The sequence below is a fragment of the Hypanus sabinus genome (assembly GCF_030144855.1).
Source record: "Hypanus sabinus isolate sHypSab1 chromosome 1 unlocalized genomic scaffold, sHypSab1.hap1 SUPER_1_unloc_2, whole genome shotgun sequence".
Classification (NCBI taxonomy): Eukaryota; Metazoa; Chordata; class Chondrichthyes; order Myliobatiformes; family Dasyatidae; genus Hypanus; species Hypanus sabinus.
Genome location: NW_026778909.1, coordinates 1 through 27,500, shown reverse-complemented (window position 1 = coordinate 27,500; position 27,500 = coordinate 1). Strand labels below are relative to the sequence as shown.

General features: G+C 50.9%; 1 protein-coding gene across 1 annotated transcript in view; it reads left to right on the top strand.

Annotated features, from left to right (window-relative positions):
• Window positions 1-18,718, top strand: part of LOC132385396 (mucin-5AC-like) — a 24,704-nt gene extending 5,986 nt beyond the window's left edge. Inside the window, exons 4-12 of the mRNA XM_059957438.1 lie at window positions 196-252; window positions 1,276-1,332; window positions 5,246-5,302; window positions 7,117-7,170; window positions 11,083-11,139; window positions 12,942-12,998; window positions 14,813-14,881; window positions 16,698-16,754; window positions 18,459-18,718. Of these exons, the coding sequence (XP_059813421.1) occupies window positions 196-252; window positions 1,276-1,332; window positions 5,246-5,302; window positions 7,117-7,170; window positions 11,083-11,139; window positions 12,942-12,998; window positions 14,813-14,881; window positions 16,698-16,754; window positions 18,459-18,718 (725 nt within the window). The remainder of the gene's footprint in view (window positions 1-195; window positions 253-1,275; window positions 1,333-5,245; window positions 5,303-7,116; window positions 7,171-11,082; window positions 11,140-12,941; window positions 12,999-14,812; window positions 14,882-16,697; window positions 16,755-18,458) is intronic.
• The last annotated feature ends 8,782 nt before the right edge of the window (window positions 18,719-27,500 follow it).

The window sequence follows — 27,500 nt, the reverse complement described above, 5'->3', positions numbered from 1 at the left end:
TTCACTGGAGATTACAGAGGGTGTTGCAGAGATGGGGAGGGGAGTAGGGGCTGGAAGCAGTGAAAGAGACTGGAAAGGGTGCAGTGACGGTGGGGGTGGTGTGGGGGTAAAGGGACAGGGATTTGTTTACAGGAATAACACCCGATGTTGGGACCGGATGCACTGAAGACATCATCTGTAACTTTCCGCACACAGGAGGGCCAGACAATGGGGCATCGGTCACACCCACCACTGGAACTGAATCTTTCACCGGTAAGTTGTCTTTCCTGTGTGAAGATGCAATCATATGAGGTACTTTTAGTGGCTCTGGGTTTGTATTTACTGGATTTGAGAAGGATGAGAAGGTCCTCATTGAAACCTTACGAATGTTGAACGGCCTAGACAGGGTAGATGTGGAAAGGATGTTTCCCATGGTCGGACAGTCTAGGACACAACATCAGGATAGAGGGACACCCTTTCAAAATGGAGATGCAGAGAGATTTCTTTATCTCTTTAGCCAAAGTGGGGTGAATCTGTGGAGTTTGTTGCCACGTGAACGTGAAGGTCAGGTTGTTGGGTGTATTTAAGGCGGAGGTTGGACTTTGCATCAACGGTTATGGGGAGAATGCCGGGAACTGGGTTGAGGAGGAGATAGAAAGGAAGCATCAGCCATGACGGAATGGTGGAGTGGACTCGATGGGCCGAATGGCCTAAATATTCTCCTGTGTCTTTGGTCTAATGGTCTTATGGTATCTCAGAGTCATCAGAGAGACGTCACCTCACAGTGACTGGGTTACTGTGTGGGGTGCGTTTAGAGAGGGTCACAGAGATGGGCAGGGGGATTTGGGCTGGAGTGGTTCACAGAGATGAAGGCTGTAGGAATGGAGGGGTCACAGAGATGGAGAGGAGTGTAGGGGGCCATAGGGATTCATGATCCATAGGGGATCACAGAGATAGGGAGGGGTGTCGAGACTGGAGGGTGTAACAGAGATAGAGAGGGGCCGGAGGCGGTTACAGTGATGGGGAGGTGTTCAGAGTCCAGAGGGAACCACAGAGATGGAGAGGGTTTTAGGGACTGGAGGGTGTAACAGAGACGGGGAGGTATGTAGGGGCCACAGGAAAGTGGTCAGAAATGTGGAGGAGTGTAGGGGCCACAGATGATCATGGAGACAGGGAAGAGTGTAGGGGCTGGGGGGGGGGGGGTCACAGAGTCAGGAAGAGGTGAACGGGGTAACACACAATGTTGGGACTCTGTATACTGATGGTGTCCTTTCATTTGTAACTTTCCACACACAGAGAGCATTGAAAATGGGACTTCGGTCATTCCCACCAATGAAACTGAATATTCAACAGGTATGTTTCCATTCTGCTGTGAAAATGTATCTCAGGGCTACCTGATGGATCTGCGTGTGTGATGCCATCACCCCCCCCCAAAAAAACAGCTAGTGACGGGCTGTCGTCAGAACTCAGAAACACAGCCCCGGAAGATGCCTTTCAGCCCACAAAGTTGTGTTGAACTAGTAATTCAACAGCAACTAAATCAACCCCTCCAGCCTGCACGATGTTGATATCCCTCCGTTCCCTGCTCGTCCATGTTTCTATCTCGCACCTCTATCATAACTGCTCCCACCCCTGGCAGCACAGTCCAAGTGTGAAACCTGTCCCACACACCCCCTTTGAACTTAACCTCTCACCAGAAATGCATGGCCTCTAGTGTTCTCTTTTAAATCTTTTTATTAATTTTCAAATACATAGGCATAATAACAATAGTAATACAGAGAGATTGGGAATACATAGTTGGTAAACAGTATATACGAGTATAAGCTATGGATAGCACAAATATACTAAGCGACCCAAATTTTTGATGTATTTAACATGATAGAAAAAAATATTAAAACCCCCCCCCCAAATTAGAAATTTAAAAAAATTATACTGAACTAAACAAAGCTGGGCCATTATATTACATTGGATACAATCAATAATGTCAATAACTCCGCTCATCTGTCCAAATATTTAAGGATAATAAAAAGGATTTGGAAAAAGTCAAGTTACATCAAATGAAAGTGTTGAATAAGTGGTCTCCAAGTTTCTTCGAATTTAACCGAAGGGTTGAAACTGACACTTCTGGTTTTTTCTAAATATAAACAGGATATGGTTTGGGAAAACCATTGGAATGTAGGAGGAGGATTCATCTCCTTCCAATTCAATAAAATTTTAATGTGGCAATTAATGTAACAAATGCAATCATCCGACAAGCTGAAGACGATAAATTACTATGTTCCACCATCGGTAAACCAAAAATTACAGTAATAGGATGGGGATGTAAATCAATACGCAAAACTGTTGAAATAATATCAAAAATGTCTTTGCAATATTTCTCCTAAAGAGGACAAGACCAGAACGTATGGTCAAGGAGGCTACTTCCGAATGAAATCTATTACAGACAGGATTTATATGGGCGTAAAAACGAGCGAGCTTGTCTTTAGACACGTGGGCCCTATGCACCACCTTGAATTGTATCAGCGTACGTTTAGCACACATAGAGGAGGACTTAAGTAATTGAATAATTTTCTCCCATTTCTCTGTAGATAAGGAAAATTGAAGTTCCTTTTCTCATTCATTCTTGATTTTATCTGATATACCTGGCTGTATTTTCATAACCGTATCATAAATAGTTGCTATTAAACCTGTGATCTGATGAGGGTTTAAACCTAAATTTTTTTCCCGTGATATCAGTTGGATATGAATTCAGAAAGGTATGTAACATATTATTCAAAAAATTTCTAATTTGTAAGTATCTAAAAAAATGGGACCTGGGCAGATTATATTTATTAGACAACTATTCAAAAGACGTGAAACAGTTATCCAAAAATAAGTCATGAAAACATGTTATATCCTTCATTTTCCATATCAAAAAGGCTTGATCCATAACAGAGGGTTGGAAAGAGAAATTAGATATAATCGGGCTTTATAGAATAAATTTATTCAAGCCAAAAAATTTACAAAATTGAAACCATATTCGTAATGTATATTTAATTATTGGATTAACCGTTTGTTTATTCAATTTCGAAAGAGTAAAGGGAAGCAAGGTCCCTAAAATTGAAACCAATGAAAACCCTCGTACGGATTTACATTCCAGGTTTACCCTTTGTGGACTTTGAATTACATCCTAGTCCTGTGTCCAAAATATTAATGATCAAATATTAATAGCCCAGTAATGAAATCTTAGATTCGGCAATGCCAAACCACTATCTTTTTCAGACATATGTGAATATTTTTTACTTAATCTATGAATTTTATTCTGCCATATGTATGAAGAAATTTTAGAGACAATGATATGAAAAAAAGGATTTAGAAGTAAAAATTGGTAGCGCTTGAAATAAGTATAAAATTTTAGTTAAAAGAATCATCTTAATAGCATTGATTCGACCAGTCAATGATAAAGACAATGGGGACCATTTAGTAAGCAATTGTTTAACCTGATCAACTAAAGGTAAAAAATTAACCTTAAATAAATCCTCATGCATCTTAGTAATGTTAACACCCAAATAAGTAAAGTAGTCTGAATGGTAAATGTCTATAAGTTGGAACTTGCATATTTAAAGCGAAGAGTTCACTTTTATTAAGGTTCAGTTTGTAGCCAGAAAAGTTACTAAACTGAGCAAGCAGAGATATAACAGCAGGAATGGATTTCTCAGGATTGGAAATATATAGTAACATGTCATTTGCATGTAATGATAGCTTGTATGTCCCATTCCCATGGGTACTGCCAAAACTGTTGGCTGAGTCACGAATAGCAATAGCATGGCCTCTAGTGTTAGGCATTTCGACCCTAGTAGAAAGATCCAACTGTGCTCTCCATCTCTGCCTCTCACAATCTATCAGGATCGCCTCAACCTCCCAAAGTGCAAAACCTCACACTCACTCGGAATAAACTCCATCATGACGTGAACCTTGATTTCTCTAACTTCTGCTGATTTCTTCCCCCCTCCCCTTCTTTCCCCAATTCCCACTCTGGTTAACCGCTCATCTCTCCCCCTCACCTACTCAGCATCTCCCTTTGGTTCCCCTCCTCGTTCTCTTTCACCATGGTCCACTGACCTCTCCTCCTTCAGCTTTTTACCTCGTCCACCTTTCACCTCCCAGCTTCTTAGTTCCATTCACCTCCCACCCACCCACTATCCCCTCACCTGGTCTCACTTGTCACCTGTCAGCTCGTACTCCTTCCCTACCTCCCACCTTCTCACTCTCTCTTCCGTTCCCTTCCTTTCCAGCTCTGACGAAAGGTCTCGGCCCAAAATGTCCACTCTTTATTTCCCTCCATAGATGCTACCTGACCTGATGAGTTCCTCCAGCATTTTGTGTTTGTCGCACAAGATTTCCAGCATCTGCAGAACCATCATCACCAATTTATCTGTCCACTCCACACCTTCCACTTATCTGTATCCCGTCGTACTCCTTGGCAACCTTATCCCCAACACCACCAATCTTTACTTCATCAGCAAACTTACTAACCCACCCAGCAAAGTTTTCATCCGGGTCACCTCCACACATCACAAACAGATGCTTGTGGAACACCACGAGTCACAGTACTCCGGTTAGAATAGGTTCCCATTGTCTACTACCCTCTCTGCTTCATGGGAAAGCGGGGACTTTATACGTCAGACCACATTTGGAGTATTGTGGGAGGATGTGCTGGTCTTGGAGAGGGTCCGGAGGAAGTTTATGGGAATGATATTGGGAATGAAAGGGTTAACGTATGAGGAGTGTTTGATGCCCCTCGGCCTGTATTAGAGTTCAGGAGAATGAGAGGGGATCATTTTGAGACCTATTGAATATTGGAGGCCCTAGACAGAGTGGACGTGGAGATGGAGAGTGTAAGACCAGAGTGCACAGCCTCAGAATACAAGGACGTCCTTTTAGAACAGAGATAAGCAGGAATTTCTTTGACCAGGGGGTGGCGAATCTGTGAAATTCATTGCCAGAGACAGCTGTGAAGCCAAGCCATTGGGTATATTTAAAGCGGAATAGATCCCATTGACCAAGTAGCAGAGGGGATCACAGAGATGGAGAGGGTTGTAGGGACTGGAGGGTGTAACAGAGATGAGGAGGGGTGTAGGGGCTGTAGGTGGTCATGGAGACAGGGAGGAGTGTAGGGGCCGGGGGGGGGGGGTCACAGAGTCAGGAAGTGGTGTACGGGGTATCACACAATGTTGGGACTCTGTATACTGATGGTGTCCTTTCATTTGTACCTTTCCACACACAGAGAGCATTGAAAATGGGACATCGGTCATTCCCACCGATGAAACTGAATACTCAACAGGTATGTTTCTTTTCTGCTGTGAAAATGTATCTCAGGGCTACCTGATGGATCTGCGTGTGTGATGCCATCACCCCCCCCAAAAAAAACACCTAGTGACGGGCTGTCGTCAGAACTCAGAAACACAGCCCCGGAAGATGCCTTTCAGCCCACAAAGTTGTGCTGATCTAGTAATTGAACAGCAACTAAATCAACCCCTCCAGCCTGCACGATGTTGATATCCCTCCGTTCCCTGCTCGTCCATGTTTCTATCTCGCACCTCTATCATAACTGTTCCCACCCCTGGCAGCACAGTCCAAGTGTGAAACCTGTCCCACACACCCCCTTTGAACTTAACCTCTCACCAGAAATGCATGGCCTCTAGTGTTAGGCATTTCGACCCTAGTAGAAAGATCCAACTGTGCTCTCCATCTCTGCCTCTCACAATCTGTCAGGATCGCCTGACCCTCCCAAAGTGCAAAACCTCACACTCACTCGGAATAAACTCCATCATGACGTGAACCTTGATTTCTCTAACTTCTGCTGATTTCTTCCCCCCTCCCCTTCTTTCCCCAATCCCCCCTCTGGTTAACCGCTCATCTCTCCCCCTCAACTGCGCAGCACCTCCCTCTGGTTCCCCTCCTCGTTCCCTTTCACCATGGTCCACTGACCTCTCCTCCTTCAGCTTTTTACCTCGTCCACCTTTCACCTCCCAGCTTCTTAGTTCCATTCACCTCCCACCCACCCACTATCCCCTCACCTGGTCTCATTTGTCACCTGTCAGCTCATACTCCTTCCCTACCTCTCACCTTCTCACTCTCTCTTCCGTCCCCTTCCTTTCCAGCTCTGATGAAGGGTCTCGGCCCAAAATGTCCACTCTTTATTTCCCTCCATAGATGCTACCTGACCTGATGAGTTCCTCCAGCATTTCGTGCTTGTCGCACAAGATTTCCAGCATCTGCAGAACCATCATCACCAATTTATCTGTCCACTGCACACCTTCCACTTATCTGTATCCCGTCGTACTCCTTGGCAACCTTATCCCCAACACCACCAATCTTTACTTCATCAGCAAACTTACTAACCCCCCCAGCAAAGTTTTCATCCGGGTCACCTCCACACATCACAAACAGATGCTTGTGGAACACCACGAGTCACAGTACTCCGGTTAGAATAGGTTCCCATTGTCTACTACCCTCTCTGCTTCATGGGAAAGCGCGGACTTTATACGTCAGACCACATTTGGAGTATTGTGGGAGGATGTGCTGGTCTTGGAGAGGGTCCGGAGGAAGTTTATGGGAATGATATTGGGAATGAAAGGGTTAACATATGAGGAGTGTTTGATGCCCCTCGGCCTGTATTAGAGTTCAGGAGAATGAGAGGGGATCACTTTGAGACCTATTGAATATTGGAGGCCCTAGACAGAGTGGACGTGGAGATGGAGAGTGTAAGACCAGAGTGCACAGCCTCAGAATACAAGGACGTCCTTTTAGAACAGAGATAAGCAGGAATTTCTTTAACCAGGGGGTGGTGAATCTGTGAAATTCATTGCCAGAGACAGCTGTGAAGCCAAGTCAGTGGGTATATTTAAAGCGGATTAGATCCCATTGACCAAGTTGCAGAGGGGATCACAGAGATGGAGGGGGTTGTAGGGACTGGAGGGTGTAACAGAGATGAGGAGGGGTGTAGGGGCTGTAGGTGGTCATGGAGACAGGGAGGAGTGTAAGGGCCGGGGGGGGGGGGCGTCACAGAGTCAGGAAGTGGTGTACGGGGTAACACACAATGTTGGGACTCTGTATACTGATGGTGTCCTTTTATTTGTAACTTTCCACACACAGTCATTGAAAATGGGACGTCGGTCATTCCCACCAATGAAACTGAATATTCAACAGGTATGTTTCTTTTCTGCTGTGAAAATGTATCTCAGGGCTACCTGATGGATCTGCGTGTGTGACGCCATCACCCCCCCAAAAAAAACACCTAGTGACGGGCTGTCGTCAGAACTCAGAAACACAGCCCCGGAAGATGCCTTTCAGCCCACAAAGTTGTGTTGAACTAGTAATTGAACAGCAACTAAATCAACCCCTCCAGCCTGCACGATGTTGATATCCCTCCGTTCCCTGCTCGTCCATGTTTCTATCTCGCACCTCTATCATAACTGTTCCCACCCCTGGCAGCACAGTCCAAGTGTGAAACCTGTCCCACACACCCCCTTTGAACTTAACCTCTCACCAGAAATGCATGGCCTCAAGTGTTCTCTTTTAAATCTTTTTATTAATTTTCAAATACATAAGCATAATAACAATAGTAATACAGAAAGATTGGGAATATATAGTTGGTAAACAGTATATACGAGTATAAGCTATGGATAGCACAAATATACTAAGCGTCCCAAACTCTTGATGTATTTAACATGATAGAAAAAAATATTAAAACCCCCCCCAAATTAGAAATTTCAAAAAATTATACTGAACTAAACAAAGCTGGGCCATTATATTACATTGGATACAATCAATAATGTCAATAACTCCGCTCATCTGTCCAAATATTTAAGGATAATAAAAAGGATTTGGAAAAAGTCAAGTTACATCAAATGAAAGTGTTGAATAAGTGGTCTCCAAGTTTCTTCGAATTTAACCGAGGGGTTGAAACTGACACTTCTGGTTTTTTCTAAATATAAACAGGATATGGTTTGGGAAAACCATTGGAATGTAGGAGGAGGATTCATCTCCTTCCAATTCAATAAAATTTTAATTGTGGCAATTAATGTAACAAATGCAATCATCCGACAAGCTGAAGACGATAAATTACTATGTTCCACCATCGGTAAACCAAAAATTACAGTAATAGGATGGGGATGTAAATCAATACGCAAAACTGTTGAAATAATATCAAAAATGTCTTTGCAATATTTCTCCTAAAGAGGACAAGACCAGAACGTATGGTCAAGGAGGCTACTTCCGAATGAAATCTATTACAGACAGGATTTATATGGGCGTAAAAACGAGCGAGCTTGTCTTTAGACACGTGGGCCCTATGCACCACCTTGAATTGTATCAGCGTACGTTTAGCACACATAGAGGAGGACTTAAGTAATTGAATAATTTTCTCCCATTTCTCTGTAGATAAGGAAAATTGAAGTTCCTTTTCTCATTCATTCTTGATTTTATCTGATATACCTGGCTGTATTTTCATAACCGTATCATAAATAGTTGCTATAAAACCTGTGATCTGATGAGGGTTTAAACCTAAATTTTTTCCCCATGATATCAGTTGGATATGAATTCAGAAAGGTATGTAACATATTATTCAAAAAATTTCTAATTTGTAAGTATCTAAAAAAATGGGACCTGGGCAGATTATATTTATTAGACAACTATTCAAAAGACGTGAAACAGTTATCCAAAAATAAGTCATGAAAACATGTTATATCCTTCATTTTCCATATCAAAAAGGCTTGGTCCATAACAGAGGGTTGGAAAGTGAAATTAGATATAATCGGGCTTTATAGAATAAATTTATTCAAGCCAAAAAATTTACAAAATTGAAACCATATTCGTAATGTATATTTAATTATTGGATTAACCGTTTGTTTATTCAATTTCGAAAGAGTAAAGGGAAGCAAGGTCCCTAAAATTGAAACCAATGAAAACCCTCGTACGGATTTACATTCCAGGTTTACCCTTTGTGGACTTTGAATTACATCCAAGTCCTGTGTCCAAAATATTAATAATCAAATATTAATAGCCCAGTAATAAAATCTTAGATTCGGCAATGACAAACCACTATCTTTTTCAGACATATGTGAATATTTTTTACTTAATCTATGAATTTTATTCTGCCATATGTATGAAGAAATTTTAGAGACAATGATATGAAAAAAAGGATTTAGAAGTAAAAATTGGTAGCGCTTGAAATAAGTATAAAATTTTAGTTAAAAGAATCATCTTAATAGCATTGATTCGACCAGTCAATGATAAAGACAATGGGGACCATTTAGTAAGCAATTGTTTAACCTGATCAACTAAAGGTAAAAAATTAACCTTAAATAAATCCTCATGCATCTTAGTAATGTTAACACCCAAATAAGTAAAGTAGTCTGAATGGTAAATGTCTATAAGTTGGAACTTGCATATTTAAAGCGAAGAGTTCACTTTTATTAAGGTTCAGTTTGTAGCCAGAAAAGTTACTAAACTGAGCAAGCAGAGATATAACAGCAGGAATGGATTTCTCAGGATTGGAAATATATAGTAACATGTCATCTGCATGTAATGATAGCTTGTATGTCCCATTCCCATGGGTACTGCCAAAACTGTTGGCTGAGTCACGAATAGCAATAGCATGGCCCCTAGTGTTAGGCATTTCGACCCTAGTAAAAAGATCCAACTGTGCTCTCCATCTCTGCCTCTCACAATCTATCAGGATCGCCTCAACCTCCCAAAGTGCAAAACCTCACACTCACTCGGAATAAACTCCATCATGTCGTGAACCTTGATTTCTCTAACTTCTGCTGATTTCTTCCCCCCTCCCCTTCTTTCCCCAATTCCCACTCTGGTTAACCGCTCATCTCTCCCCCACAGCCGCTCAGCACCTCCCTCTGGTTCCCCTCCTCGTTCTCTTTCACCATGGTCCACTGACCTCTCCTCCTTCAGCTTTTTACCTCGTCCACCTTTCACCTCCCAGCTTCTTAGTTCCATTCACCTCCCACCCACCCACTATCCCCTCACCTGGTCTCATTTGTCACCTGTCAGCTCGTACTCCTTCCCTACCTCCCACCATCTCACTCTCTCTTCCATCCCCTTCCATTCCAGCTCTGACGAAGGGTCTCGGCCCAAAATGTCCACTCTTTATTTCCCTCCATAGATGCTACCTGACCTGATGAGTTCCTCCAGCATTTCGTGCTTGTCGCACAAGATTTCCAGCATCTGCAGAACCATCATCACCAATTTATCTGCCCACTCCACACCTTCAACTTATCTGTATCCCATCATATTCCTTGGCAAACTTATCCCCAACACCACCAATCTTTACTTCATCAGCAAACTTACTAAACCCCCCAGCAAAGATTTCATCCGGGTCACCTCCACACATCACAAACAGATGCTTGTGGAACACCACGAGTCACAGTACTCCGGTTAGAATAGGTTCCCATTGTCTACTACCCTCTCTGCTTCATGGGAAAGCGTGGACTTTATACGTCAGACCACATTTGGAGTATTGTGGGAGGATGTGCTGGTCTTGGAGAAGGTCTGGAGGAAGTTTATGGGAATGATCTTGGGAATGAAAGGGTTAATGTATGTGGAGTGTTTGATGCCCCCTGGCCTGTATTAGAGTTCTGGAGAATGAGAGGGGATCACTTTGTGACCTATTGAATATTGGAGGCCCTAGACAGAGTGGACATGGAGATGGAGAGTGTAAGACCAGAGTGCACAGCCTCAGAATACAGGGACGTCCTTTTAGAACAGAGATAAGCAGGAATTTCTTTAACCAGGGGGTGGCGAATCTGTGAAATTCATTGCCAGAGACAGCTGTGAAGCCAAGCCATTGGGTATATTTAAAGCGGAATAGATCCCATTGACCAAATTGCAGAGGGGATCACAGAGATGGAGAGGGTTGTAGGGACTGGAGGGTGTAACAGAGATGAGGAGGGGTGTAGGGGCTGTAGGTGGTCATGGAGACAGGGAGGAGTGTAGGGGCCGGGGGGGGGGGGGTCACAGAGTCAGGAAGTGGTGTACGGGGTATCACACAATGTTGGGACTCTGTATACTGATGGTGTCCTTTTATTTGTAACTTTCCACACACAGAGAGCATTGAAAATGGGACGTCGGTCATTCCCACCAATGAAACTGAATATTCAACAGGTATGTTTACTTTCTGCTGTGAAAATGTATCTCAGGGCTACCAGATGGACCTGCGTGTCTGATGCCATCACCCCCACCCTCCCCAAAAACACCTAGTGACGGGATGTCGTCAGAACTCAGAAACACAGCCCCGGAAGATGCCTTTCAGCCCACAAAGTTGTGTCAAACTAGTAATTGAACAGCAACTAAATCAACCCCTCCAGCCTGCACGATGTTGATATCCCTCCGTTCCCTGCTCGTCCATGTTTCTATCTCGCACCTCTATCATAACTGTTCCCACCCCTGGCAGCACAGTCCAAGTGTGAAACCTGTCCCACACACCCCCTTTGAACTTAACCTCTCACCAGAAATGCATGGCCTCTAGTGTTAGGCATTTCGACCCTAGTAGAAAGATCCAACTGTGCTCTCCATCTCTGCCTCTCACAATCTATCAGGAACGCCTCACCCTCCCAAAGTGCAAAACCTCACACTCACTCGGAATAAACTCCATCATGACGTGAACCTTGGTTTCTCTAACTTCTGCTGATTTCTTCCCCCCTCCCCTTCTTTCCCCAATCCCCGCTCTGGTTAACCGCTCATCTCTCCCCCTCAACTACTCAACACCTCCCTCTGGTTCCCCTCCTCGTTCTCTTTCACCATGGTCCACTGACCTCTCCTCCTTCAGCTTTTTACCTCGTCCACCTTTCACCTCCCAGCTTCTTAGTTCCATTCACCCCCCACCCACCCACTATCCCCTCACCTGGTCTCACTTGTCACCTGTCAGCTCGTACTCCTTCCCTACCTCCCACCTTCTCACTCTCTCTTCCGTCCCCTTCCTTTCCAGCTCTGACGAAGGGTCTCGGCCCAAAATGTCCACTCTTTATTTCCCTCCATAGATGCTACCTGACCTGATGAGTTCCTCCAGCATTTTGTGTTTGTCGCACAAGATTTCCAGCATCTGCAGAACCATCATCACCAATTTATCTGTCCACTGCACACCTTCCACTTATCTGTATCCCGTCGTACTCCTTGGCAACCTTATCCCCAACACCACCAATCTTTACTTCATCAGCAAACTTACTAACCCCCCCAGCAAAGTTTTCATCCGGGTCACCTCCACACATCACAAACAGATGCTTGTGGAACACCACGAGTCACAGTACTCCGGTTAGAATAGGTTCCCATTGTCTACTACCCTCTCTGCTTCATGGGAAAGCGTGGACTTTATACGTCAGACCACATTTGGAGTATTGTGGGAGGATGTGCTGGTCTTGGAGAGGGTCCGGAGGAAGTTTATGGGAATGATCTTGAGAATGAAAGGGTTAATGTATATGGAGTGTTTGATGCCCCCTGGCCTGTATGAGAGTTCTGGAGAATGGGAGGGGATCACTTTGAGACCTATTGAATATTGGAGGCCCTAGACAGAGTGGACGTGGAGATGGAGAGTGTAAGACCAGAGTGCACAGCCTCAGAATACAAGGACGTCCTTTTAGAACAGAGATAAGCAGGAATTTCTTTAACCCGGGGGTGGTGAATCTGTGAAATTCATTGCCAGAGACAGCTGTGAAGCCAAGTCATTGGGTATATTTAAAGCGGAATAGATCCCATTGACCAAGTAGCAGAGGGGATCACAGAGAGGGACTGGAGGGTGTAGCAGAGATGAGGAGGGGTGTAGGGGCTGTAGGTGGTCATGGAGACAGGGAGGAGTGTAGGGGCCAGGGGTGGGGGGGTCACAGAGTCAGGAAGAGGTGTACGGGGTAACACACAATGTTGGGACTCTGTATACTGATGGTGTCCTTTTATTTGTAACTTTCCACACACAGAGAGCATTGAAAATGGGACGTCGGTCATTCCCACCAATGAAACTGAATACTCAACAGGTATGTTTCTTTTCTGCTGTGAAAATGTATCTCAGGGCTACCAGATGGATCTGCGTGTGTGATGCCATCACCCCCCCCTCCCCAAAAACACCTAGTGACGGGATGTCGTCAGAACTCAGAAACACAGCCCCGGAAGATGCCCTTCAACCCACAAAGTTGTGCTGATCTAGTAATTGAACAGCAACTAAATCAACCCCCTCCAGCCTGCACGATGTTGATATCCCTCCGTTCCCTGCTCGTCCATGTTTCTATCTCGCACCTCTATCATAACTGTTCCCACCCCTGGCAGCACAGTCCAAGTGTGAAACCTGTCCCACACACCCCCTTTGAACTTAACCTCTCACCAGAAATGCATGGCCTCTAGTGTTAGGCATTTCGACCCTAGTAGAAAGATCCAACTGTGCTCTCCATCTCTGCCTCTCACAATCTATCAGGATCGCCTCACCCTCCCAAAGTGCAAAACCTCACACTCACTCGGACTAAACTCCATCATGACGTGAACCTTGATTTCTCTAACTTCTGCTGATTTCTTCCCCCCTCCACTTCTTTCCCCAATCCCCCTCTGGCTAACTGCTCATCTCTCCCCCTCAACTGCTCAGCACCTCCCTCTGGTTCCCCTCCTTGTTCCCTTTCACCATGGTCCACTGACCTCTCCTCCTTCAGCTTTTTACCTCGTCCACCTTTCACCTCCCAGCTTCTTAGTTCCATTCACCCCCCCACCCACCCACTATCCCCTCACCTGGTCTCATTTGTCACCTGTCAGCTCGTAGTCCTTCCCTACCTCCCACCTTCTCACTCTCTCTTCCGTCCCCTTCCTTTCCAGCTCTGACGAAGGGTCTCGGCCCAAATTGTCCACTCTTTATTTCCCTCCATAGATGCTACCTGACCTGATGAGTTCCTCCAGCATTTCGTGCTTGTCGCACAAGATTTCCAGCATCTGCAGAACCATCATCACCAATTTGTCTGTCCACTGCACACCTTCCACTTATCTGTATCCCGTCGTACTCCTTGGCAACCTTATCCCCAACACCACCAATCTTTACTTCATCAGCAAACTTACTAATCTCTCCAGCAAAGTTTTCATCCGGGTCACCTCCACACATCACAAACAGATGCTTGTGGAACACCACGAGTCACAGTACTCCGGTTAGAATAGGTTCCCATTGTCTACTACCCTCTCTGCTTCATGGGAAAGCGGGGACTTTATACGTCAGACCACATTTGGAGTATTGTGGGAGGATGTGCTGGTCTTGGAGAGGGTCCGGAGGAAGTTTATGGGAATGATATTGGGAATGAAAGGGTTAACGTATGAGGAGTGTTTGATGCCCCTCGGCCTGTATTAGAGTTCAGGAGAATGAGAGGGGATCACTTTGAGACCTATTGAATATTGGAGGCCCTAGACAGAGTGGACGTGGAGATGGAGAGTGTAAGACCAGAGTGCACAGCCTCAGAATACAAGGACGTCCTTTTAGAACAGAGATAAGCAGGAATTTCTTTAACCAGGGGGTGGTGAATCTGTGAAATTCATTGCCAGAGACAGCTGTGAAGCCAAGTCAGTGGGTATATTTAAAGCGGAATAGATCCCATTGACCAAGTAGCAGAGGGGATCACAGAGATGGAGAGGGTTGTAGGGACGGGAGGGTGTAACAGAGATGAGGAGTGGTGTAGGGGCTGTAGGTGGTCATGGAGACAGGGAGGAGTGTAGGGGCCGGGGGGGGGGGTCACAGAGTCAGGAAGTGGTGTACGGGGTATCATACAATGTTGGGTCTCTGTATACTGAAGGTGTCCTTTCATTTGTAACTTTCCTCACGCAGAGAGCATTGAAAATGGGAGATTTGGGAGAAAATGGGTCATTCGCACCAATGCAACTGAATATTCAACAGGTATGTTTACTTTCTGCTGTGAAAATGTATCTCAGGGCTACCAGATGGATCTGCGTGTGTGATGCCATCACCCCCCCCTCCCCAAAAACACCTAGTGACGGGATGTCGTCAGAACTCAGAAACACAGCCCCGGAAGATGCCCTTCAACCCACAAAGTTGTGCTGATCTAGTAATTGAACAGCAACTAAATCAACCCCCTCCAGCCTGCACGATGTTGATATCCCTCCGTTCCCTGCTCGTCCATGTTTCTATCTCGCACCTCTATCATAACTGTTCCCACCCCTGGCAGCACAGTCCAAGTGTGAAACCTGTCCCACACACCCCCTTTGAACTTAACCTCTCACCAGAAATGCATGGCCTCTAGTGTTAGGCATTTCGACCCTAGTAGAAAGATCCAACTGTGCTCTCCATCTCTGCCTCTCACAATCTATCAGGATCGCCTCACCCTCCCAAAGTGCAAAACCTCACACTCACTTGGAATAAACTCCATCCTGACGTGAACCTTGGTTTCTCTAACTTCTGCTGATTTCTTCCCTCCTCCCCTTCTTTCCGCAATCCCCGCTCTGGTTCACCGCTCATCTCTCCCCCTCAACTGCTCAGCACCTCCCTCTGGTGCCCCTCCTCGTTCCCTTTCACCATGGTCCACTGACCTCTCCTTCTTCAGCTTTTTACCTCGTCCACCTTTCACCTCCCAGCTTCTTTGTTCCATTCACCCCCCACCCACCCACTATCCCCTCACCTGGTCTCATTTGTCACCTGTCAGCTCGTACTCCTTCCCTGCCTCCCAACTTCTCACTCTCTCTTCCGTCCCCTTCTTTTCCAGCTCTGACGTAGGGTCTCGGCCCAAATTGTCCACTCTTTATTTCCCTCCATAGATGCTACCTGACCTGATGAGTTCCTCCAGCATTTCGTGCTTGTCGCACAAGATTTCCAGCATCTGCAGAACCATCATCACCAATTTATCTGTCCACTGCACACCTTCCACTTATCTGTATCCCGTCGTACTCCTTGGCAACCTTATCCCCAACACCACCAATCTTTACTTCATCAGCAAACTTACTAACCCACCCAGCAAAGTTTTCATCCGGGTCACCTCCACACATCACAAACAGATGCTTGTGGAACACCACGAGTCACAGTACTCCGGTTAGAATAGGTTCCCATTGTCTACTACCCTCTCTGCTTCATGGAAAAGCGGGGACTTTATACGTCAGACCACATTTGGAGTATTGTGGGAGGATGTGCTGGTCTTGGAAAGGGTCTGGAGGAAGTTTATGGGAATGATCTTGGGAATGAAAGGGTTAATGTATGTGGAGTGTTTGATGCCCCTCGGCCTGTATGAGAGTTCTGGAGAATGAGAGGGGATCACTTTGAGACCTATTGAATATTGGAGGCCCTAGACAGAGTGGACATGGAGATGGAGAGTGTAAGACCAGAGTGCACAGCCTCAGAATACAAGGACGTCCTTTTAGAACAGAGATAAGCAGGAATTTCTTTAACCAGGGGGTGGTGAATCTGTGAAATTCATTGCCAGAGACAGCTGTGAAGCCAAGCCATTGGGTATATTTAAAGCGGATTAGATCCCATTGACCAAGTTGCAGAGGGGATCACAGAGATGGAGGGGGTTGTAGGGACTGGAGGGTGTAACAGAGATGAGGAGGGGTGTAGGGGCTGTAGGTGGTCATGGAGACAGGGAGGAGTGTAGGGGCCAGGGGTGGGGGGGTCACAGAGTCAGGAAGAGGTGTACGGTGTAACACACAATGTTGGGACTCTGTATACTGATGGTGTCCTTTCATTTGTACCTTTCCACACACAGAGAGCATTGAAAATGGGACATCGGTCATTCCCACCACTGAAACTGAATACTCAACAGGTATGTTTCTTTTCTGTTGTGAAAATGTATCTCAGGGCTACCAGGTGGATCTGCGTGTGTGATGCCATCACCCCCACCCCGAAAAAAAACACCTAGTGACGGGATGTCGTCAGAACTCAGAAACACAGCCCTGGAAGATGCCCTTCAACCCACAAAGTTGTGCTGATCTAGTAATTGAACAGCAACTAAATCAACCCCTCCAGCCTGCACGATGTTGATATCCCTCCGTTCCCTGCTCGTCCATGTTTCTATCTCGCACCTCTATCATAACTGTTCCCACCCCTGGCAGCACAGTCCAAGTGTGAAACCTGTCCCACACACCCCCTTTGAACTTAACCTCTCACCAGAAATGCATGGCCTCTAGTGTTAGGCATTTCGACCCTAGTAGAAAGATCCAACTGTGCTCTCCATCTCTGCCTCTCACAATCTATCAGGATCGCCTGACCCTCCCAAAGTGCAAAACCTCACACTCACTCGGAATAAACTCCATCCTGACGTGAACCTTGGTTTCTCTAACTTCTGCTGATATCTTCCCTCCTCCCCTTCTTTCCCCAATTCCCACTCTGGTTAACCGCTCATCTCTCCCCCTCACCTACTCAGCATCTCCCTTTGGTTCCCCTCCTCGTTCCTTTTCACCATGGTCCACTGACCTCTCCTCCTTCAGCTTTTTACCTCGTCCACCTTTCACCTCCCAGCTTCTTAGTTCCATTCACCCCCCACCCACCCACTATCCCCTCACCTGGTCTCACTTGTCACCTGTCAGCTCGTACTCCTTCCCTACCTCCCACCTTCTCACACTTTCTTCCGTCCCCTTCCTTTCCAGCTCTGACGAAAGGTCTCGGCCCAAAATGTCCACTCTTTATTTCCCTCCATAGATGCTACCTGACCTGATGAGTTCCTCCAGCATTTCGTGCTTGTCGCACAAGATTTCCAGCATCTGCAGAACCATCATCACCAATTTATCTGTCCACTGCACACCTTCCACTTATCTGTATCCCGTCGTACTCCTTGGCAACCTTATCCCCAACACCACCAATCTTTACTTCATCAGCAAACTTACTAACCCACCCAGCAAAGTTTTCATCCGGGTCACCTCCACACATCACAAACAGATGCTTGTGGAACACCACGAGTCACAGTACTCCGGTTAGAATAGGTTCCCATTGTCTACTACCCTCTCTGCTTCATGGAAAAGCGGGGACTTTATACGTCAGACCACATTTGGAGTATTGTGGGAGGATGTGCTGGTCTTGGAGAGGGTCCGGAGGAAGTTTATGGGAATGATCTTGGGAATGAAAGGGTTAACGTATGAGGAGTGTTTGATGCCCCTCGGCCTGTATTAGAGTTCAGGAGAATGAGAGGGGATCACTTTGAGACCTATTGAATATTGGAGGCCCTAGACAGAGTGGACGCGGAGAGGGAGAGTGTAAGACCAGAGTGCACAGCCTCAGAATACAAGGACGTCCTTTTAGAACAGAGATAAGCAGGAATTTCTTTAACCAGGGGGTGGTGAATCTGTGAAATTCATTGCCAGAGACAGCTGTGAAGCCAAGTCAGTGGGTATATTTAAAGCGGAATAGATCCCATTGACCAAGTAGCCGAGCTGGGCAGAGACGGAGAGGATGAGAGGGTGACAGGGTTAACACACAGGGTTGGACTGGGCTCGTTGAAGAAATCATTTCTCTTGTAACTGCCCACACACAGCATGGCAGGAGTATGGGGCGCCAGTCACATCCACCGCTGGAACGAAACCCACTTCCGGTACGTATCCTTTCCTCGGTGAAAATGTGTCTCAGAGTGATCAGAGAGACCCTCACAGTGACTGGGTTACTGAGACAGGGTGGGGTGTACAGGTTAGAGAGGGTCGCAGAGATGGGCTGGGGAATTGGGGATGGAGGGGCCAGAGGGGTTCAGAGAGATCTGGGTGGATAGGTCACAGAGACTGGGAGAGGTGCAGGAGCTAAAGGTCACAGCGATGGGAAGGGTTGCAGGGGCTGGAAGGGTCATAGGGTTGGGGCGGGCTCTCGGAGGAGCTCACAGGAATGGGCCAGATGTAGCAGTAAGAGTGTGTCACAGGTAGGGAAGGGGATAGGGGCCGGGGGAGGGTGCACAGAAATGAGGAGGGGTGCTGAGGCTTTAAGGAGGGGCTACAGAGTTGGAGACCCAGAGGCTGGAGGAAGGGCCGCAGGGATGGAGAGGGGTGTAGAGGGAGGGGGTCACAGAGATGGAGAGGGGTGTAGAGGGAGGGGGTCACAGAGATGGAGAGGGGTGTAGAGAGAGGGGGTCACAGAGATGGAGAGGGGTATAGAGGGAGGGGTTCACAGAGATGGAGAGGGGAGTACAGGGAGGGGTTCACAGAGATGGAGAGGGGTGGAGAGGGAGGGGGTCACAGAGATGGAGAGGGAGGGGGTCACAGAGATGGAGAGGGGTGGAGAGGGAGGGTGTCACATAGATGGGGAGGGGTGGAGAGGGAGGGGGTCACAGAGATGGAGAGGGGTGTAGAGGGAGGGGTTCACCGAGATGCAGAGGGGTGTAGAGGGAGGGGGTCACAGAGATGGAGAGGGGTGTAGAGGGAGGGGGTCACAGAGATGGAGAGGGGTGTAGAGGGAGGGGGACACAGAGATGGAGAGGGGTGTAGAGCGAGGGGGTCACAGAGATGGGGAGGGGTGGAGAGGGAGGGGGTCACAGAGATGGAGAGGAGTGGACAGGGAGGGGATCACAGAGATGGAGAGGGGTGTAGAGGGAGGGGGTCACAGAGATGGAGAGGGATGTAGAGGGAGGGGGACACAGAGATGTAGAGGGCTGTAGAGGGAGGAGGTCACAGAGATGGAGAGGGGTGCAGAGGGAGGGTGTCACAGAGATGGAGAGGGATGGAGAGGGAGGGAGATCACAGAGATGGAGAGAGGTGGAGAGGGTGGGGTTCACAGAGATGGAGAAGGGTGTAGAGGGAGGGTGTCACAGAGATGGAGAGGGGTGTAGAGGGAGGGGGTCACCGAGATGGAGAGGGAGGGGGTCACAGAGATGGAGAGGGGTGGAGAGGGAGAGGGTCACAGAGATGGAGAGGGGTGGAGAGGGAGGGTGTCAGAGAGATAGGGAGGGGTGGAGAGGGAAGGGGTCACATAGATGGAGAGGGCTAGAGAGGGAGGGGGTCACAGAGATGGGGAGGGGTGGAGAGGGAGGGGGTCACTGAGATGCAGAGGTGTGGAGAGGGAGGGGGACACAGAGATGGAGAGGGCTGAAGAAGGAGGAGGTCACAGACGGAGAGGGTTGGAGTGGGAGGGGGTCACAGAGATTGAGTGGCGTGGAGGGGAGGGGGTCATAGAGATGGAGAGGGGTGTAGAGGGAGGGGGTCACAGGGATGGAGAGGGGTGTAGAGGGAGGGGGTCACAGAGATGGAGAGGGGTGTAGATGGAGGGGGTCACAGAGATGGAGAGGGGTGTAGAGGGAGGAGGTCACAGAGATGGAGAGGGGTGTAGAGGGAGGGGGTCACAGAGATGGAGAGGGGTGTAGAGGGAGGGGGTCACAGATATGGAGAGGGGTGTACAGGGAGGGGGCTCAGAGATGGAGAGGGATGGAGAGTGGGGTCACAGAGATGGAGAGGGGTGGTGAGGGAGGGGGTCACAGAGCTGGAGAGGGGTGGAGGAGAGGGGGTCACAGAGATGGAGAGGGGTGTAGAGGGAGGAGGTCACAGACGGAGATTGGTGGAGTGGGAGGGGGTCACAGAGACACAGAGGGGTGGAGAGGGAGGGGGTCACAGAGATGGAGAGGGGTGGAGAGGAAGGGGTCACAGAGATGGAGAGGGGTGTAGAGGGAGGAGGTCACAGACGGAGATTGGTGGAGTGGGAGGGGGTCACAGAGACACAGAGGGGTGGAGAGGGAGGGGGTCACAGAGATGGAGAGGGGTGGAGAGGGAAGTGGTCACAGAGATGTAGAGGGGCGTAGAGGGAGGGGATCACGGAGATGGAGAGGGGTGGAGTGGAGGGGGTCACAGAAGGAAAGTGGTGGAGAGGGAGGGGTTCACAGAGATGGTGTGGGGTGGAGAGGGAGGGGGTCACAGAGATGGAGAGGGGTCGAGAGGGACGGGGTCACAGAGATGGTGAGGGGTGTAGAGGGAGGGGGTCACAGAGGGAAGGGAGTGGAGATGGAGGGGGTCACAGAGATGGAGAGGGTTGGAGGGGGAGGGAGGTTACAGAGATGGAGACGGGTGTAGAGGGAGGGGGTCACAGAGATGGGGAGGGGTGAAGAGGGAGGGGGTCACATAGATGGAGAGAGCTGGAGAGGGAGGGGGTCACAGAGACGGGGAGGGGTGGAGAGGGAGGGGGTCACAGAGATGGAGAGGTATGGAGAGGGAGGGGATCACAGAGATGGAGAGGGGTGTAGAGGGAGGGGGTCACAGAGATGGAGAGGGATGTAGAGGGAGGGGGACACAGATGGAGAGGGGTGTAGAGGGAGGGGGTCACCGAGATGGAGAGGGAGGGGGTCACAGAGATGGAGAGGGGTGGAGAGGGAGAGGGTCACAGAGATGGAGAGGGGTGGAGAGGGAGGGTGTCACAGAGATAGGGAGGGGTGGAGAGGGAGGGGGTCACATATATGGAGAGGGCTGGAGAGGGAGGGGGTCACAGAGATGGGGAGGGTTGGAGAGGGAGGGGGTCACTGAGATGGAGAGGTGTGAAGAGGGAGGGGATCACAGAGATGGAGAGGGGTGTAGAGGGAGGGGGTCACAGAGATGGAGAGGGATGTAGAGGGAGGGGGACACAGAGATGGAGAGGGGTGGAGAAGGACGGGGTCACAGAGATGGAGAGGGGTGTAGAGGGAGGGGGTCACAGAGGGAAGGGAGTGGAGAGGGAGGGGGTCACAGAGATGGAGAGGGGTGGAAAGGGAGGGGGTCACAGAGATGGATGGAGAGGGAGGGAGGTTACAGAGATGGAGAGGGGTGTAGAGGGAGGGGGTCACAGAGATGGGGAGGGGTGAAGATGGAGGAGGTCACAGAGATGGAGAGGGGTGCAGAGGGAGGGGGTCACAGAGATGGAGAGGGATGGAGAGGGTGGGGTTCACAGAGATGGAGAAGGATGTAGAGGGAGGGTGTCACAGAGATGGAGAGGGGTGTAGAGGGAGTGGGTCACCGAGATGGAGAGGGAGGGGGTCACAGAGATGGAGAGGGAGTGGGTCACAGAGATGGTGAGGGGTGGAGAGGGAGGGTGTCACAGAGATAGGGAGGGGTGGAGAGGGAGGGGGTCACATAGATGGAGAGGGCTGGAGAGGGAGGGGGTCACAGAGACGGGGAGGGGTGGAGAGGGAGGGGGTCACAGAGATGGAGAGGTATGGAGAGGGAGGGGATCACAGAGATGGAGAGGGGTGTAGAGGGAGGGGGTCACAGAGATGGAGAGGGATGTAGAGGGAGGGGGACACAGATGGAGAGGGGTGTAGAGGGAGGGGGTCACAGAGATGGGGAGGGGTGAAGAGGGAGGGGGTCACAGAGATGGAGAGGGGTGCAGAGGGAGGGGGTCACAGAGATGGAGAGGGATGGAGAGGGCAGGAGATCACAGAGATGGAGAGGGGTGGAGAGGGTGGGGTTCACAGAGATGGAGAAGGGTGTAGAGGGAGGGGGTCACCGAGATGGAGAGGGAGGGGGTCACAGAGATGGGGAGGGGTGGAGAGGGAGAGGGTCACAGAGATGGAGAGGGTTGGAGAGGGAGGGTGTCACAGAGATAGGGAGGGGTGGAGAGGGAGGGGGTCACATCGATGGAGAGGGCTGGAGAGGGAGGGGGTCACAGAGATGGGGAGGGGTGGAGAGGGAGGGGGTCACTGAGATGGAGAGGTGTGGAGAGGGAGGGGATCACAGAGATGGAGAGGGGTGTAGAGGGAGGGGGTCACAGAGATGGAGAGGGATGTAGAGGGAGGGGGACACAGAGATGGAGAGGGGTGTAGTGGGAGGGGGTCACAGAGATGGAGAGGGGTGGAGAGGGAGGGGGTCACCGAGATGGAGAGGTATGGAGAGGGAGGGAGATCACAGAGATGGAGAGGAGTGGAGAGGGTGGGGTTCACAGAGATGGAGAAGGGTGTAGAGGGAGGGTGTCACAGAGATGGAGAGGGGTGTAGAGGGAGGGGGTCACCGAGATGGAGAGGGAGGGGGTCACAGAGATGGAGAGGTGTGGAGAGGGAGGGGATCACAGAGATGGAGAGGGGTGTAGAGGGAGAGGGTCACAGAGATGGAGAGGGGTGGAGAGGGAGGGTGTCACAGAGATAAGGAGGGGTGGAGAGGGAGGGGGTCACATAGATGGAGAGGGCTGGAGAGGGAGGGGGTCACAGAGATGGGGAGGGGTGGAGAGGGAGGGGGTCACAGAGATGGAGAGGTGTGGAGAGGGAGGGGATCACAGAGATGGAGAGGGATGTAGAGGGAGGGGTACACAGAGATGGAGAGGGGTGTAGAGGGAGGGGGTCACAGAGATGGGGAGGGGTGAAGAGGGAGGGGGTCACAGAGATGGAGAGGGGTGCAGACGGAGGGGGTCACAGAGATGGAGAGGAATGGAGAGGGAGGGAGATCACAGAGATGGGGAGGGGTGGAGAGGGAGGGGGTCACTGAGATGGAGAGGTGTGAAGAGGGAGGGGATCACAGAGATGGAGAGGGGTGTAGAGGGAGGGGGATGTAGAGGGAGGGGGACACAGAGATGGAGAGGGGTGGAGAGGGACGGGGTCACAGAGATGGAGAGGGGTGTAGAGGGAGGGGGTCACAGAGGGAAGGGAGTGGAGAGGGAGGGGGTCACAGAGATGGATAGGGGTGGAAAGGGAGGGGGTCACAGAGATGGATGGAGAGGAAGGGAGGTTACAGAGATGGAGAGGGGTCTAGAGGGAGGGGGTCACAGAGATGGGGAGGGGTGAAGAGGGAGGAGGTCACAGAGATGGAGAGGGGTGCAGAGGGAGGGGGTCACAGAGATGGAGAGGGATGGAGAGGGAGGGAGATCACAGAGATGGAGAGGGGTGGAGAGGGTGGGGTTCACAGAGATGGAGAAGGGTGTAGAGGGAGGGTGTCACAGAGATGGAGAGGGGTGTAGAGGGAGTGGGTCACCGAGATGGAGAGGGAGGGGGTCACAGAGATGGAGAGGGGTGGAGAGGGAGTGGGTCACAGAGATGGAGAGGGCTGTAGAGGGAGGAGGTCACAGACGGAGAGGGTTGGAGTGGGAGGGGGTCACAGAGTCACAGAGGGGTGGAAAGGGAGGGGGTCACAGAGATTGAGTGGCGTGGAGGGGAGGGGGTCATAGAGATGGAGAGGGGTGTAGAGGGAGGGGGTCACAGGGATGGAGAGGGGTGTAGAGGGAGGGGGTCACAGAGATGGAGAGGGGTGTAGATGGAGGGGGTCACAGAGATGGAGAGGGGTGTAGAGGGAGGAGGTCACAGAGATGGAGAGGGGTGTAGAGGGAGGGGGTCACAGAGATGGAGAGGGGTGTAGAGGGAGGGGGTCACAGATATGGAGAGGGGTGTACAGGGAGGGGGCTCAGAGATGGAGAGGGATGGAGAGTGGGGTCACAGAGATGGAGAGGGGTGGTGAGGGAGGGGGTCACAGAGCTGGAGAGGGGTGGAGGAGAGGGGGTCACAGAGATGGAGAGGGGTGTAGAGGGAGGAGGTCACAGACGGAGATTGGTGGAGTGGGAGGGGGTCACAGAGACACAGAGGGGTGGAGAGGGAGGGGGTCACAGAGATAGGGAGGGGTGGAGAGGGAGGGGGTCACATATATGGAGAGGGCTGGAGAGGGAGGGGGTCACAGAGATGGGGAGGGTTGGAGAGGGAGGGGGTCACTGAGATGGAGAGGTGTGAAGAGGGAGGGGATCACAGAGATGGAGAGGGGTGTAGAGGGAGGGGGTCACAGAGATGGAGAGGGATGTAGAGGGAGGGGGACACAGAGATGGAGAGGGGTGGAGAAGGACGGGGTCACAGAGATGGAGAGGGGGTGTAGAGGGAGGGGGTCACAGAGGGAAGGGAGTGGAGAGGGAGGGGTCACAGAGATGGAGAGGGGTGGAAAGGGGAGGGGGTCACAGAGATGGATGGAGAGGGAGGGAGGTTACAGAGATGGAGAGGGGTGTAGAGGGAGGGGGTCACAGAGATGGGGAGGGGTGAAGATGGAGGAGGTCACAGAGATGGAGAGGGGTGCAGAGGGAGGGGGTCACAGAGATGGAGAGGGATGGAGAGGGTGGGGTTCACAGAGATGGAGAAGGATGTAGAGGGAGGGTGTCACAGAGATGGAGAGGGGTGTAGAGGGAGTGGGTCACCGAGATGGAGAGGGAGGGGGTCACAGAGATGGAGAGGGAGTGGGTCACAGAGATGGTGAGGGGTGGAGAGGGAGGGTGTCACAGAGATAGGGAGGGGTGGAGAGGGAGGGGGTCACATAGATGGAGAGGGCTGGAGAGGGAGGGGGGTCACAGAGACGGGGAGGGGTGGAGAGGGAGGGGGTCACAGAGATGGAGAGGTATGGAGAGGGAGGGGATCACAGAGATGGAGAGGGGTGTAGAGGGAGGGGGTCACAGAGATGGGAGAGGGATGTAGAGGGAGGGGGACACAGATGGAGAGGGGTGTAGAGGGAGGGGGGTCACAGAGATGGGGAGGGGTGAAGAGGGAGGGGGTCACAGAGATGGAGAGGGGTGCAGAGGGAGGGGGTCACAGAGATGGAGAGGGATGGAGAGGGCAGGAGATCACAGAGATGGAGAGGGGTGGAGAGGGTGGGGTTCACAGAGATGGAGAAGGGTGTAGAGGGAGGGGGTCACCGAGATGGAGAGGGAGGGGGTCACAGAGATGGGGAGGGGTGGAGAGGGAGAGGGTCACAGAGATGGAGAGGGTTGGAGAGGGAGGGTGTCACAGAGATAGGGAGGGGTGGAGAGGGAGGGGGGTCACATCGATGGAGAGGGCTGGAGAGGGAGGGGGTCACAGAGATGGGGAGGGGTGGAGAGGGAGGGGGTCACTGAGATGGAGAGGTGTGGAGAGGGAGGGGATCACAGAGATGGAGAGGGGTGTAGAGGGAGGGGGTCACAGAGATGGAGAGGGATGTAGAGGGAGGGGGGACACAGAGATGGAGAGGGGTGTAGTGGGAGGGGGGTCACAGAGATGGAGAGGGGTGGAGAGGGAGGGGGGTCACCGAGATGGAGAGGTATGGAGAGGGAGGGAGATCACAGAGATGGAGAGGAGTGGAGAGGGTGGGGTTCACAGAGATGGAGAAGGGTGTAGAGGGAGGGTGTCACAGAGATGGAGAGGGGTGTAGAGGGAGGGGGTCACCGAGATGGAGAGGGAGGGGGTCACAGAGATGGAGAGGTGTGGAGAGGGAGGGGATCACAGAGATGGAGAGGGGTGTAGAGGGAGAGGGTCACAGAGATGGAGAGGGGTGGAGAGGGAGGGGTGTCACAGAGATAAGGAGGGGTGGAGAGGGAGGGGGTCACATAGATGGAGAGGGCTGGAGAGGGAGGGGGGTCACAGAGATGGGGAGGGGTGGAGAGGGAGGGGGTCACAGAGATGGAGAGGTGTGGAGAGGGAGGGGATCACAGAGATGGAGAGGGATGTAGAGGGAGGGGTACACAGAGATGGAGAGGGGTGTAGAGGGAGGGGGTCACAGAGATGGGGAGGGGTGAAGAGGGAGGGGGTCACAGAGATGGAGAGGGGTGCAGACGGAGGGGGTCACAGAGATGGAGAGGAATGGAGAGGGAGGGAGATCACAGAGATGGGGAGGGGTGGAGAGGGAGGGGGGTCACTGAGATGGAGAGGTGTGAAGAGGGAGGGGATCACAGAGATGGAGAGGGGTGTAGAGGGAGGGGGATGTAGAGGGAGGGGGACACAGAGATGGAGAGGGGTGGAGAGGGACGGGGTCACAGAGATGGAGAGGGGTGTAGAGGGAGGGGGTCACAGAGGGAAGGGAGTGGAGAGGGAGGGGGTCACAGAGATGGATAGGGGTGGAAAGGGAGGGGGTCACAGAGATGGATGGAGAGGAAGGGAGGTTACAGAGATGGAGAGGGGTCTAGAGGGAGGGGGGTCACAGAGATGGGGAGGGGTGAAGAGGGAGGAGGTCACAGAGATGGAGAGGGGTGCAGAGGGAGGGGGTCACAGAGATGGAGAGGGATGGAGAGGGAGGGAGATCACAGAGATGGAGAGGGGTGGAGAGGGTGGGGTTCACAGAGATGGAGAAGGGTGTAGAGGGAGGGTGTCACAGAGATGGAGAGGGGTGTAGAGGGAGTGGGTCACCGAGATGGAGAGGGAGGGGGTCACAGAGATGGAGAGGGGTGGAGAGGGAGTGGGTCACAGAGATGGAGAGGGCTGTAGAGGGAGGAGGTCACAGACGGAGAGGGTTGGAGTGGGAGGGGGTCACAGAGTCACAGAGGGGTGGAAAGGGAGGGGGTCACAGAGATTGAGTGGCGTGGAGGGGAGGGGGTCATAGAGATGGAGAGGGGTGTAGAGGGAGGGGGGTCACAGGGATGGAGAGGGGTGTAGAGGGAGGGGGGTCACAGAGATGGAGAGGGGTGTAGATGGAGGGGGTCACAGAGATGGAGAGGGGTGTAGAGGGAGGAGGTCACAGAGATGGAGAGGGGTGTAGAGGGAGGGGGTCACAGAGATGGAGAGGGGTGTAGAGGGAGGGGGTCACAGATATGGAGAGGGGTGTACAGGGAGGGGGCTCAGAGATGGAGAGGGATGGAGAGTGGGGTCACAGAGATGGAGAGGGGTGGTGAGGGAGGGGGTCACAGAGCTGGAGAGGGGTGGAGGAGAGGGGGTCAC